The sequence below is a fragment of the Elgaria multicarinata genome, chromosome 1 (genome assembly GCF_023053635.1).
Source record: "Elgaria multicarinata webbii isolate HBS135686 ecotype San Diego chromosome 1, rElgMul1.1.pri, whole genome shotgun sequence".
Taxonomy (NCBI): Eukaryota; Metazoa; Chordata; class Lepidosauria; order Squamata; family Anguidae; genus Elgaria; species Elgaria multicarinata.
The window spans coordinates 179,671,976-179,685,866 of NC_086171.1; the positions used below are offsets into that span (position 1 = coordinate 179,671,976).

At 39.5% G+C, this 13,891-nt stretch overlaps 1 protein-coding gene across 1 annotated transcript in view; it reads left to right on the forward strand.

The window, feature by feature from the left end:
- The window catches only part of MMP24 (matrix metallopeptidase 24), a 35,456-nt gene that overhangs the window by 4,189 nt on the left and 17,376 nt on the right, over positions 1-13,891 (forward strand). The window contains exons 2-3 of the mRNA XM_063119817.1: positions 7,152-7,300; positions 9,178-9,294. Of these exons, the coding sequence (XP_062975887.1) occupies positions 7,152-7,300; positions 9,178-9,294 (266 nt within the window). The remainder of the gene's footprint in view (positions 1-7,151; positions 7,301-9,177; positions 9,295-13,891) is intronic.

Below are 13,891 nucleotides of genomic sequence, written 5' to 3' on the forward strand. Positions count from 1 at the left end.
AATCCAAAAGGCAGAGAACACATTTAACATGCATATATTTTTGCATTGGTCCTTAGGACAGATGTGTGAACAGTTCCTCTAAAGTAACAGTAGGTTTTACATTTTTAGAGGTTTGTTGATTGTAGTGTTCTTCACTCCCTACTAACACTTGTATCCAATATTAGTACTACTTAGAGTAGAGCCATTGAAATGAATGGGGCTTAAGTTAGACTAACATTGGATATAACCCAAGTTTTTGTGTGTGACAATAGCAGGAAGACCTTGTCCAACAACAAAAAATGCAGTATAATTCTTCCTACAAGGCAAGTGGGGATTTAGGTATGCCATTCTAGATGAGGATGAGTTTTGTAGACTGGCTGATTATTTGCATTGACATGCCTGTCTGCAATGTCAGCCTCATATCCTGTTTTATGACATTATGCTGGCACAGCAGTCAATATATTCTTATCAAAGAGGTTGTCTGCTGAGGCAATATAAGGATTGATTTGTTTGTAATTTGAGTCATGTAATCTAGAAATCAGTGAAGGTATTGGTTGGTGACCCATAGTTGACATTTTCTTACATTATATTTTCATTATTAATATCTATAAAACGGAAATTGTTGCAAACCAGTAGTGGATGCCCTGTTCAAACTGCTGGTCAATTCTTTTGTCTGTAAATTATTTGGAGGGAAAAACATTGGAAAGAGCATTTAGCAATATAGGTTTAGAAGCATAAGGGACTGCTTCTGAAAGAAACGTCTTGGGACTTGCTTCTTATGGTGATTTTAATACTTTGATCTACATCTGAGCAGTGAACTAGGAAACCCTGAGTCAAATTTCATGTCTGCTACAAACTCCTTAGTCACAATCCTCTCAGCCCCACCTGCAATATGGTGATAATATTAACACAATAGAATAACGCTAACCAGAACATAACTGTGTGCTCGTTAGCATTATTCTATTTTGCCAATTCCAACTGCTGCCTTCTGTATTGTTTAATTGATAATATTAATACACCTTACAAAGATCTTGAAATGTCACTAGTATAACATTTGTGAAGTACTTTGAAATATGCTGTATAATTGCTGCTGCTTCTTGCTCAGGATCTAAAGAATTGTTTGAAGTGCTCCTAAGAACTTGGCCATGCCTAACGGAATTTTAATTCCCTCCCTCTAAACAGTAGACCTCCCTTCCATGCCACAGTTGCTTTTCAAAAGTGTCTCTCTTTGAAACAGTTTGCAGTGTGGCATGGGGTTTGTGCTTCTGTTTGAGCAACATGTGGAACCGTCTGTGTGGTTCTTTGGATCTCAGCTATTATTATTACTATAATAATATCCTTCCTCTGTTGAAAGATGTCTCTATAGATTTTTAGTTTATGCTTAATGTTTACTATCGTACAGTTTCTAATTTTAGCTACGTAATGATGTGGTGATCATGTTTAAATAATCCCTTGATTCTTAGGAATCAATCTGACAGGTTCTGTTTTAAAGAGGTAAATAAATAACTGCAACAGTTCGACATAATCACAATGATGCTGACTAATCTTGAAGCTATCCTTACCAATTCTGGCATTTTTGTTGTGGCCCTACATGCATCTTCAAAAACATTGAATAGTGTCTTTAATTCTGTTGACTTCAAGATTTTTCATAGTAAAAATTTAGATAATATTAATATGAATTCTCCCGTCTTTGAAGAAACTACTAAAAAGTGTCCTTCCACCACCACCACCCCAAGCAACTTGTGTTTGAAGCTTGGTGTTGCCAAAATTATGTTCCTTCTTTACCTTTAGGAAATATAATTTGTCTGTGTATATTCAGACACAGAGAGATGATTAATTAGGACACTGTTAGGCTGGCTAATTTCTATCATAGTGTTATCTAATGTTAATCTAAAGTGCATGCAGTAATTTGAATGTTTTTGACTGTTCACCAAAGACTCCAGTAAACAAGTGTTTGCGTTTTGCAATTGAGTCTGATTTGGCTCCTGTGCTATAAGATCATTCATTTTGATTTGGAATTCCTGTATTAATGTCCTGAATATATACGATATCCTTCTTGATATAAGCTTATAACTTGGAAAGCAATCAGTAATCAGGCAGTCAAAGAAGCACCCACTGCAGTACTGCACATGTTCACATTTGTCCCATGTTATCCTTGTCTCTCCCATCCCTTCTATGCCTTTGCTCTCTCCCAAATGTCATGCTTTAGATTTGTTTTCTCTCCTTTGCTCAAGCACCATATGCACTGATAATGCGACATCTCTCTCAGCCATTTTTCATCATATTCTAGCATGAGCAAGATAATTGGCAGAGGTAACAGCAAATAAGTCCTGTCAAACATGGCCAACTCCCAGTTCAAGCTGCGGGAAAGATGTGGAACTCACCCTTCCCGTGCCCATCAAACTTGATCTGCCTTTAGTAAATAATAATATTGTCCCCAAACAGCTGACAATATGAAATAGCTACTAAATAGGGAAAAGAATGTAGAATTGTGTTGTTGTTGTTGTTGTTACTAATGTTCCTGGAATAAAGGCTCCCCCTGATATCTTCAGCTTTAAACAGCATACTTCAGATATTAGACATTATTTATGGAGTTCAAGACAGATCAAAGATGCCAGCTATCCCCCTTCCCCCTTTTAATCTAAGTTAAATGAGTTCTTGTCCCCTCCATTCAATTATGTATGGAAATAACTGAAAATTGTTTAATATAGCTGACAAAGGCATTGAAATTTCGCTGTCTGGAAATTGAAACTAGAAAGATTTAAACTAATGAGGATGCTTCCAGATGGAGAGCTCCTAGCCCTACTGGTCAAAAGATATTGTGCAACTACGGTCTTCTCCTAAACAGATGTTTTTGTGGAAAGAAAAGGAACTGAAGAAGTGGTAGGAAAATGTGAGAGGATTACGAACAAAAGATGATGTTGTCTGGGGGCCCCTGTAAAATTCTGTGAATAGGGCAGGGCAATTACATCATAAAAACCTCATCTAGAAGCACCCTAAGATTACCCATATACACTAGTTTACTTTTTCGGCACCTTCTTCCATAGGGATGCTTAACATTCTTTTTATTCACTCAGTATTTTAACACTTAATTTTAACTTAAATTTAAATTATACTGTTTTAACTCTGTATTTTAACCTTATATCAATTTTGCTGCGTGGTTTTATCCTGGTTGTGCTTTTTGTGCTTTTTATATTGTATTTTGTATTTGTGTTTTTAACTTGTTGGTTGTTTTTATGATGGTTTTAATTTTTGTGAACCGCCCAGAGAGCTTCGGCTATTGGGCGGTATAAAAATGTAATAAATAAATAAATAAATAAAATTCTATAGTTTTCAATTTCCATATTTCACGTTTCATTTGAATACATTCTCCTATGTTTCAATCATTTCAATGATAGAAACTGATGCATCATAATATTTTAATTTCCCTGTTCTGAGGAGCGTATCACATTAAAAGTGTCTAGAAGAAAATTGGCTTTGTGGTTGTAGTGTCAAGCTTTGGATGTGCAAATGCCTTCTATCTGGAAATTAAACTCATAAATGGGTTTTTCTTACCTTATAGAAAAAAATGTATAAACCATGGAAAAAGCATGCTTCAGATGTTGAGTTAAAATATACTAGTAAGCCTGTTGGATTCCTACAGTGGCAGTGTTAAAACAAGAACTAAATTGCCCTTTTGGGAATGAGAAACATTTGCCTGTGGTTCAGGAACTGCTGTAAGAAATGCACTGTTAGGTTTTGGATTCCATTTCTTAAATTCTGAAGTTGGAAGGGTCCAGTACTTTCTATCTTCTCTCCAAAAGGGCAACTGTGACTGTTTTCTGTCAAACATATCTAGGATGCTTCCAGACCGAGGACTCCTAGCACTAATAATCCAAAGATATTGTGCATCTACACTGTCTTTTCTTCCTTAACAGATTTTTCTAGTAAGAAAAAAGACAGAACTATTGAGAAAATACAGAAAGGCTACAAAGTGAACATGACATTGGCTGGAGCCCCCATAACATTTTGTGAATGAGGCAGTGCAATAGCACAGTAATCTGGAAGCACCCTTAATTTTATTTGGCTGCAGCACTATCTAGTATACTACATGGCCATTTAAAGACTAATAAAATAACCTTTTCCAGTTTTCTTTACTTTTAAATGTCTAAATGTCCCCAGCAGCCCCTTTCTAGCTTAAATATGTAATAGTTTGCTGGTTTGCAGAGTTGGAGAAAGTGCTGAAGTGCCTTGAGGGGAAGAGATAATATTTTCAGCTCTGTGTAGGGAGGATGACTAAACATTTCTGAGAGGTCTGACTAAGTTCTAAACTGAATGGATTGAAAAGGGACCTTCTGCTTACCAAAACAATGGGCATAATTCTCAGTTCTCTAAAATCCTTAGCTACGGGAGTAACAAGCAGGGTGGGGTGGGGAGACGTGGAGGGACTGATCTGTGGAGAATACCCAGCTGCCTTTAGGTTATGGACAGCCTGCAATACTCCCACTAACATCTGCTACCAACCCTCTTTTTACTTAACTCCTGAGCAAAGGGAATTTTGGCTATGGATTTATTTCCCACCTGGTGGGGGGGGGGGCAAGTACCAGCTAATGCCTCAGACACCACTGATTGTTACAGTGTAGTAATTGTGTGAGTGGGCATCTGCTTGTGCAACAGGACTTTTTCCTCCTCTCCTGCCCCCTGAAGACCCCCCCCATCTCCTTTAGAGAGTACTCCAATCCTCTGGGGCATATTCTGAGGTTGCACAAAGGAATGCAGAGGGCAGGGAGAATCACCCTGTTCCACTGATGAAAGCCATTGTATTGGTGGGAGGAATTAATTAGATACAACCCTAAATAAAAATAAAAGGAAATTGCAAATACAATTGAAGGAATATTACAGCAAATATCACCTTTGGGAGTCAGGGGATGGAAATAACAGCTCTGGGGGGATTTTGGTGGGAAAACAGCTTTGGAGGGATTTTTAGCAGGCAAACAACACAGTGTGGAGAGGGTTAAATCCCCCATCTCACCATGCCATGGTTCAGCTCAGGCTCCCCCCGCCTCCTGCACGGAGTTGCTTCGCGTGAAAAAGATATGACAGGGACTAAGCATGCTATTTTAAAAATGTGATTCTAGACTATTTTGTGTAAAAAATAGTTATATTTAAACATTAGATCTGCATTTGTGGATGTCATAGCCTTTGACTTCAGTAATCAGTTGAAAATATGTTCAATTTATTTAACTTGTGATCTCTGCTCAAAACTTGACAGACCTGCAAACACTTTACTATCAGAATTTGCAATCTCCAAGTGCATTATGCTGGTGAAGCCTAGTATGGGATGCATAGGTAGCAACACCAGTTAAGGTTGTTTTGTTACTTGCCTTTGAGGCAGAACTAACACTTTTTTCTATCTAATTTCAATTTTTAATCTGAGCTATTTATCTAACAACTAGAACATTACACTTACAAATTCCCTGTAGAGGCCTATATGCTAACAGCAGTGCTGGTCCGCTGTAGCCAAACTGACAGGACCCACACATGAGGAAGGTATCAATAGGCCTGAGGGAAACTTATGTGCTTTCAGCACTTCTGATGCCCTCCTAAGTGGTTTCATACATTTCATGTGTGGCAGTAAACAAGTGTGTGAAACCCTTGTGGTATCACAAAATGTGATAAACCTTTGTGTGTGGCACAAACGATTTGGCATATGCTTAAAAATAAGCACATCAGTTAAAATTGAGATCTGTACATTAATGTTCTGTGGGCAGACAAAGGATCTAAATTTGCCCACAGATGGTAATTCAACCACCTTTGGGAAGTTAGCTGGCCAGCACTGCTTATTGCTATTATTTCCCACGTGTTCAGATAAATCAAGTAAAATTAATAAGTACAAAATATGAAGCAAACTGTGTTAGCTCAGAATTTACCTTTAAACTAATAATGTATATCATTCTTTAAATAATAAATCTAACAGGAGTCCAGAAGGTTGTAAATTCCTCCTTGAGAAAGGGGTTGATAATTATGCCACTCCTGAAAAAAACTAACCTTCTGCCAGAAGATGTTAACAACTTGGATGGCCGATTCCAGGAGGTAATGCTGGTGGATTATTGCTCTGTGCATCAGGAGCTATTATATGTTGTGCAGTTCCACAGGACTCTATTCTATCCCCCATGCTGTTCAACATCTACATGAAACCATTAGGGGAGGTTACCCACAGGTGTGGGCTGACGGGTCATCAAAATGTGGATGACACCCAGCTCTACCTCTCATTTTCATCAAATCTAGGTGAGGCAGTGGCTGTTCTGAATCAGTGCCTGGGCAGGGTAATGGACTGGATCAGGACAAATAAATTGAGACTCAATCCAAACAAAATGGAGGTAATGTTAGTGGGTGGTTCACCTGCCCAGCTAAGTGATGTTCAGACTGTTTTGGAAAGGGTTGAGCTCCCGCTAAAGAATCAGTTTTGTAATTTGGGGGTGATCTTGGATCCAGCATTGTCCTTATCTGGACATAGATAGCTTAACTATAGGCAGTGGGACTGTTAATGGGAACTGGCCAGTGTGATCATATAATGCCAGTACTTTTCTACCTGCACTGGCTGCATATCTATTTCCAGACCCCATTCAAAGTCCTGGTATTAACATTCAAAGCTCTGAATGGCTTGGTGCCAAGTTACTTGAAAGATCCTCTCCTACATATACCTGCTCAACCCTAAGATCATCTTCAGTGGTCCTTCTCTGAGAGGCCTTGCCAAAGGAAGTGATGTGGGTGGCTACTAAGAAAAAGGCCTTTTCTGTTGTGGCCCCCTGGTTGTGGAATGAGCTCCCCAGAGAGGCTTCCCTGGAATCTGCGTTCTGCTCTTTTCAGCGCCAGGTGAAGACCATGTTATTTTCCCAGGCATTTTAATCTTTCAGTTTCTGTTGTTTTAAATCAGTTACTGTATTTTAAAGCATTGTGCTGCTGCTAGGTTTTATTTTGGTAGTTTTAAATTTTTATAATGTAATATATTATTATTTTTATCATGTTATGGTTTTAATTGTTGTGATAGCTTAGCTACAGTTATCCATGCTATGGTAACCTTTGCCCAGAGAGCTTCAACTATTGGGTGGTATAGAAATGTAATAAATAAATTCTAAGTTATACTGTCAAATCATGTTGTAAATTTGGCTTTGTTTTATCTTATTTTTCAGAGCTGGTTAAAAACTTATGGTTATCTGCTTCCTTCTGACACACGAATGTCTGCTCTGCACTCAGGAAAAGTTATGCAGTCTGCAGTCACCACTATGCAGCAGTTTTATGGCATCCCGGTTACAGGAGTGTTGGACCAGACCACTATTGAGTAAGAGTTACTTTTGTAAATACCTGAAAGCACTAACCATGACATCCCATGATTTTAATAACACATGCCTCACTGCCTCTTCCACTTTTACTCAGCAACCCATGATTGGTTCTCTCATAGGTTGTTGAGCAACCTGTGAAGTGATCTGAAGTGATGTGTTGTTTAGCGGCTTAACAACCCATCGGTTAACCTATAGTTTGTCATTGGGAACCGCCCAGAGAGCTTTGGCTATTAGCAGTAAAGAAATGAAATTTAAAAATTAAATGAAATTAAAAAATAAAATAAAATGGGTTAACATCTGAGTTGTTTAGCCCCTAAATGACCCTTTTTTCTGTGTTCGGGCATCATGCTCAACAACCTACAAAGGAGCAACACACCAGCAATACACTGCAGGCAACACACCCACTCTATCCTGCTCATCCCCAACAGCCCATGGTTTATTTAATTCATGGGCTGTCATTATGTGTGAACAACACTTTGCCTTTAAAATGTGTCAGCCCTGCGTAATTTCACCTGGCATTTATGCATACCCTGGAAGAGATCATGCTTCTGAGGCCTGGGTGAAATAGCCAACCAAGTCCCTTTTCTCACTAAAGAAAGTTAACTAGAAATGGGCTGATAAACTGACATAATCCATGTTAAATCCAAAATAAGAGTATTCATACAGGGATTTGCACTGGTTTAACTAAATTGGTTTATCAAGCATGAAGTCTGTGCATCACGTAGGCTTGTACAAAGCGACAGCAGACTTGGTATGCAATGCATAATACCACTTCCTTGATGACCATTAATTGATTTTTAAAAAAATATTTTACACAGAGATATTGCAGTTCTATGTTGAAAATTATTCTATATATGCAGGGGAAATAATCTTTCAGCACATGTATGTAATCAGAGCTTAAGGTTAATTGATTTGCATATACATTGTCATATAAATGCACCCTTTTCTCTCTGTGTCAAACACAGAATTTTGTAGGGGGGTCCAGACAACATCATCTTCCATTTGAAACCTTCCTTTGTTTTTCCATTGCTTCTATCTTTTTCCTTACTACAAAAAATATCAGTTAAGAGGGGAAAGACAGAATAGCTGCACAGTGTCTTGTGACTGGTAACACTAGGAGCCCTTCATCTTTGACTAATGTATAATGATTTATTTATTTAGTGCATTTTATCCCGCCTTTTTTCTTCCAAGGAACCCAAGGCGGCGTACCTCCTCCTCCTCCTCTCCATTTTATCCTCACAACAACCACCCTGTGAGGTAGGTTGGGCTGAGAATCAGTGACTGGCCCGAAGTCATCCAGTGAGCTCCATGGCCAAGTGGGGACTAGAACCCAGATCTCCCAACTCCCAGGCCAACTCTCCAACCACTACACCACCCTGGCTCCCTTCAAAGATTTGAGATCATTGTTAAAATATTGTTTCATACTCCCCACTTCCTTGCATGAGTCCCAGGGTCTGCCTTTTGCAGTTTCCTTTAGGAGGAAGGGGACGCTGAAGATGTATAGTGTCCTGTATCCTGTTGGTTTATGAACAGTTTCATCAGATCAGAGAAATAGCAGGCATACATGTGATACTAGTTCTAAAACATCTTCAGGCTACAACAGCAACAGCAAGCCCTTAAGTCTACTACTCACTAGCCAGCTCCAGAAACTCAAACCTCATTCTGTGGTCCCGATCAAAAGTGCGTCTTTATTCCATCTTTGGCACACACCCTCCAGGCAGAGCACTAGTCTCAGCCCCTGTGTTCCTAGCTGATTTTGATTACCCTTCAGTTAGTATCCCTTGTGAGTGGCTGAGCCACCAAGCAGAACAACATAGCTCAGAACCACATTGTTTAGCATATTTTCCAGACTCATTGGGGCTATTTTTCTTTCCAGGTGGATGAAGAAGCCTCGTTGTGGTGTTCCTGATCACCCCCATCTAAGCCATAGACGAAGGAATAAGCGATATGCACTAACTGGACAAAAATGGAGGCAGAAGCATATCACATACAGGTATAGTCCAATACATTAAAGTTCATTGTGTAGGTACGCAGCTGAGTTGTGTAATATAAATGTGACATAAAACAGTCTGCCTGGGCATCAGCTCATGTTTGAAAGGTGACAGCTATGTTGCTGCGTAATAGGGAATTAGGCCATTGTGCCAGGTATGCTGTGTTGTTGTTTTTTAAGATAGAGGAGACAATTTATTCTGAGGCCTTTCACTACACGTTCTCCCCCCCCCCCCCCCCGGCTCCCTGCATTTCCAGTTCTGAGAGTCACCATGATCCTGCAGATAGTCTTGGAAGAGTGTGTTCTGATCCCTGGTCCCTTGGATATGAATAGCTAGTGTATGTCAAGTCATTATCTCTTAGCCTTCATTTCCCATCTGTAAATTATGAATTTTGGATTCCACAAACTGTGAGAAATGCTACCGTATGTCTAAGCTACCATTTTTGAGTAAGGTTCTGGAGTAGGTTGTTGCCTCTTGAAAAGTATTGATTATTTAGATCCTTCCTGATCTGGGTTCATGTTTGGGTTTAGGACAGAAACAGCTTTGGTTGCCCTGATGTGCTAGGAAGCGGACAGTGTGTGTGTAGTTCTCCTAGTCTCTGGCCTTCTATACCATCGACCATGGCATCCTTCAAGACTGGCTGGCTGGGTTGCGTTAAGGAGGCATAGTGTTACAGTAGCTTCAAACCTACCTGGCAGATAAATCCCAGAAGATTGTGGCAGAAGATGTCTGCTCTGTGCCACGGTGTTTGAACTCTGGTGTGCCGCAGGAAACTTTTCCGCCCCCCTCCCTCCTTGATTGCTACCCCCCTTTTCAGAGCACATATTCCATTCGCCATCTTTTTTAAAATTATTTTTTCGCTGCTTTGGAAGTATGCCAAATAGGTTCATAATTTAATAGGCATTAGACAAATTCATGAAGGATAAGGGTACTACTCAGCCTGAGAGCAGTGTGGTGTCATGGTTAAAGTGTTGGACTGGGAATCAGGAGTTCTGGGTTCTAATCCCCACTCGGCCATAGAACTCACTAGGTGACTTTGGGCCAGTCACTGACTCTCAACATTACCTACCAAACAGGTTTGTTGTGAGGATAAAATTAAGAGGAAAAGGGCCATGTAAACCTCATTGGATTCCTTGCAAGAGGAAAAAGGTGGGATGATGATGATATGATAATTCTAATAATAGAAGTGTAGTAGTAGTAGTAGTAGTAGAAGTCATGATGGCTATATATTACCTCCAGTATCAGAGGCAATATGCCTCTCTATAGTATTTGCTAGGGAAGATGAGTGGGAGGATGCTAGTGTACTTGGGCCCCGCTTGCAGGCTTCCCATAGGCATCTAGTTGGTCACTGTGGGAACAGAATGCTGAGCTAGATAGGCTTTTGGTCTGATCCAACATTGCTGTTCTTATGGAATAATGTAAGAACATAAAAAGAGCTGTGCTGCGTCGGAAAAAGGGTCCATCCAGTCCACCACTCTATTGACACACTGACCAACCAGCTGCCTCTGGGAAGCCACAAATAGCAGGGCATAAGTGCAACAGCACCATCCCACCCATGTTCTCCAGCAACTGGTGTACATGGGCATACTGCCTCTGATACTGGAGGTCGCATATAGCCATCAGGACTAGTGGCCATAGATAGCCTTATCCTCCAGTTCTTAAATTACTTCTAAGTCATAGAATCATAGAATAGTAGAGTTGGAAGGGGCCTATAAGGCCATCGAGTCCAACCCCCTGCTCAATGCAGGAATCCGCCCTAAAGCATACCTGACAGATGGTTGTCCAGCTGCCTCTTGAATGAGTCTGAGAGCTCCATGTGAATGTAGACAGTTCTGTTCTGTTGCTCTCCAGGCAGTAATTAAATATACAATAACTTTGCTTCCTTTTACCCACCCTATGCTCAAGTTTGTTGTAGGATTGATTGTCACATTTCTGGTGACAAATGTCCATGTTTTCATCATTAGGTTTCCTTACATTGTTACTTGATCCATAAACATCTGAGAATCCAGGCCTGCAGGGGAATTGCTAAATTGGAGAAAAGTGCCATATTTCCATGTCAATGATCTTTGATAAGCCAAAGTTGTAACATGTTGTTATGAAAGCTGCTGTGGCATAGAAAAATAAACAAACCTCTCATTTCAATTTTTGAAAACTATTGCTTATTTTAAAGAACTGTTGTAAAATACAAGCGACTCTCTCCTACAGTTTTATATAGACAAAAAGATTTCCTGTTGATTGCCTCCATGTTTTTTCGCATTGACAATTCCTTGTAGGATTCCAGACTATAACATTTGGGTCTCTAGTTAAACATTACACTGTAATATTGTGCATTTTAGAATATTTATTTACTTGAACCATTTTTACCTTGCTCTTCAGCCAAAAAGACTCCCAGAGCCGCTTATATTGTGTCTAGAGGACTAATATGTAGAATCCTAACATAGCATATGGTCATCCTACCCTCCAGTGGTTGTGCTAAGTGATTGCAATCAAATTTTCCTGTATATTTTAATTGGTGGTTTCTAGAAGAAAATATTATACATAGAACAAATTGATAAACTGGTATAATAAATAAAGAACAGTTATAGAGTTGATTCCTTTCATGCCAGATCCATAAATCTATACCAAACAATGTTGGTTTCTATTCTGGAGAGAAATGCCTATCTGAAAGACTTTATGGTAGAAAAATAAAATTAGCATAAATTCACTGTGGGCATCATCAGATGAGCATTTTATTGCACGCTCATTACTGGGCACTCATGGATTTTCTTGGGTCGCTCACATCACGTTGTCTGACTCCCGCGTGTCTCCCGCCCCTTCAATCAACAACTCCACCCCCCAGTAAGTCCGACTTATTTTAAAGACGAAATCAAAAATTTAAAAAATGTAATCAAAACTGCCCACTGAATGGACCATGTGCATGTTGTTTACTTCCTCTTTCAAAAGAGGAAGTAATGAGGGGCAAACGTGCAGGTGGAGAAGCGACGGTAAGCAAACACGATTTCCCCCCATATGATGATGCTCTGCATCAAAAGCTTCTTTGCTTGGGGTAATTTGCAGGAATTTAATCCTGAGATTTTAGCTCATGGACTGTGTCGTTTATCATGACAGGAATTAACTGTAGCAAGTCTCAGGCTTATGCCCTCCCCTCTCACAAGCTTTCCATTTCATTTTTTATTAACTGCAACTTGTTTTAGTTAAGTTTCTTAACTATGGTTTATTTGAAACAAGCCAATTTCAAATGATGGGTTATGAAGCTAGTTTGTTTGAGAATGATACATTTTAAGGTTTGGATGTATTGTTGAACTGCAGTTAATCAAAAACATAAGTGAAAGCTTCTGGTCTCCTCTTTGCAACCACACTGGAGAGGAAGCGGAGCCATGCAAGCCCTAGGCTCACTGCAGGTCACTCCAATCACAATAATTTGTGACATATGGCATGTCTGTGTCATATAACTGAGTATACCCTGCTTTGAATCTGAACTGGTTTTAACCTATAAAGCCCTACATGGCTTGGGACCACAATACCTGATGGAACGCCTCTCCCGTCATGAACCTACCCATACACTGCGCTCAACATCTAAGGTCCTCCTCCGAGTGCCTTCTCCGAGGGAAGCTTGGAGGATGGCAACAAGGGAGAGGGCCTTTTCGGTGATGGCCCCCCGGACTGTGGAATGATCTCCCTGATGAGGCTCGCCTGTTGCCAACACTGTTATCTTTCAGGCGCCAGGTCAAGACTTTTCTCTTCTCCCAGGCATTAAACAGCATTTAACAACGCTAAGTTTGTTTTCTAATGGACCCCAGAACTATTGTTTTTTAAATAGATACTGTTGTTTTTATACTGTTGTTTTTATGTTTCTGATGGTTTTTAAATTTTGTATACTTTTAATGTTTACTGTTTTAACTTTTGTGAACCACCCAGAGAGCTTCGGCTGTGGGGCGGTGTGTATAAATGTAATAAATAAATAACTGAGAATTTTTACTAGAATTTTTAGCTAGAATTTTTACTTCCCAGTCCCCTTTTCTTTCACATACATTATTTTATTAACTTTTATTGTTCCCTCTTTCTGTTTTTCTTCTCATTTGAGAATCTGTAATCCTTCTCATCCTTTACTGACATTACTCAATTTCTGCAGTACCCTGTTTGTGGCTCAGTCATCCGTACTCATCACAGTATTCAAGATGAAGGCAATTCATTGATTTATAGTGCTATTACATTTCATATGTTTCCCATCCTCTGCATTATCCATGGTAACATACTTTTTTGTCTAGAGATACTATCAAGTCATTTAAGGTCTCTGAATCAGTGACACTTATCCACATAAGAAACCACTAATACCAACAGATTTCTTAGTAGATATGGGCAGAATTGAGCATTGTGCTTGGATGGGATGCTCAGCAGTTACACTGTAGACAGTTCATTATATTGGGATTATCTCGGATTAATCCCACAAAGTGCTCCCCATGACATACTAATTACCTTTCCTTACAGTATGGTTTATGGTTTATAGTATGGTCTAACTATTGAAATTCAGTACCATATTTCATGTTCTTTTCTTAATAATAATAATAATAATAAATTAACTACTTATTATAGAAGAAA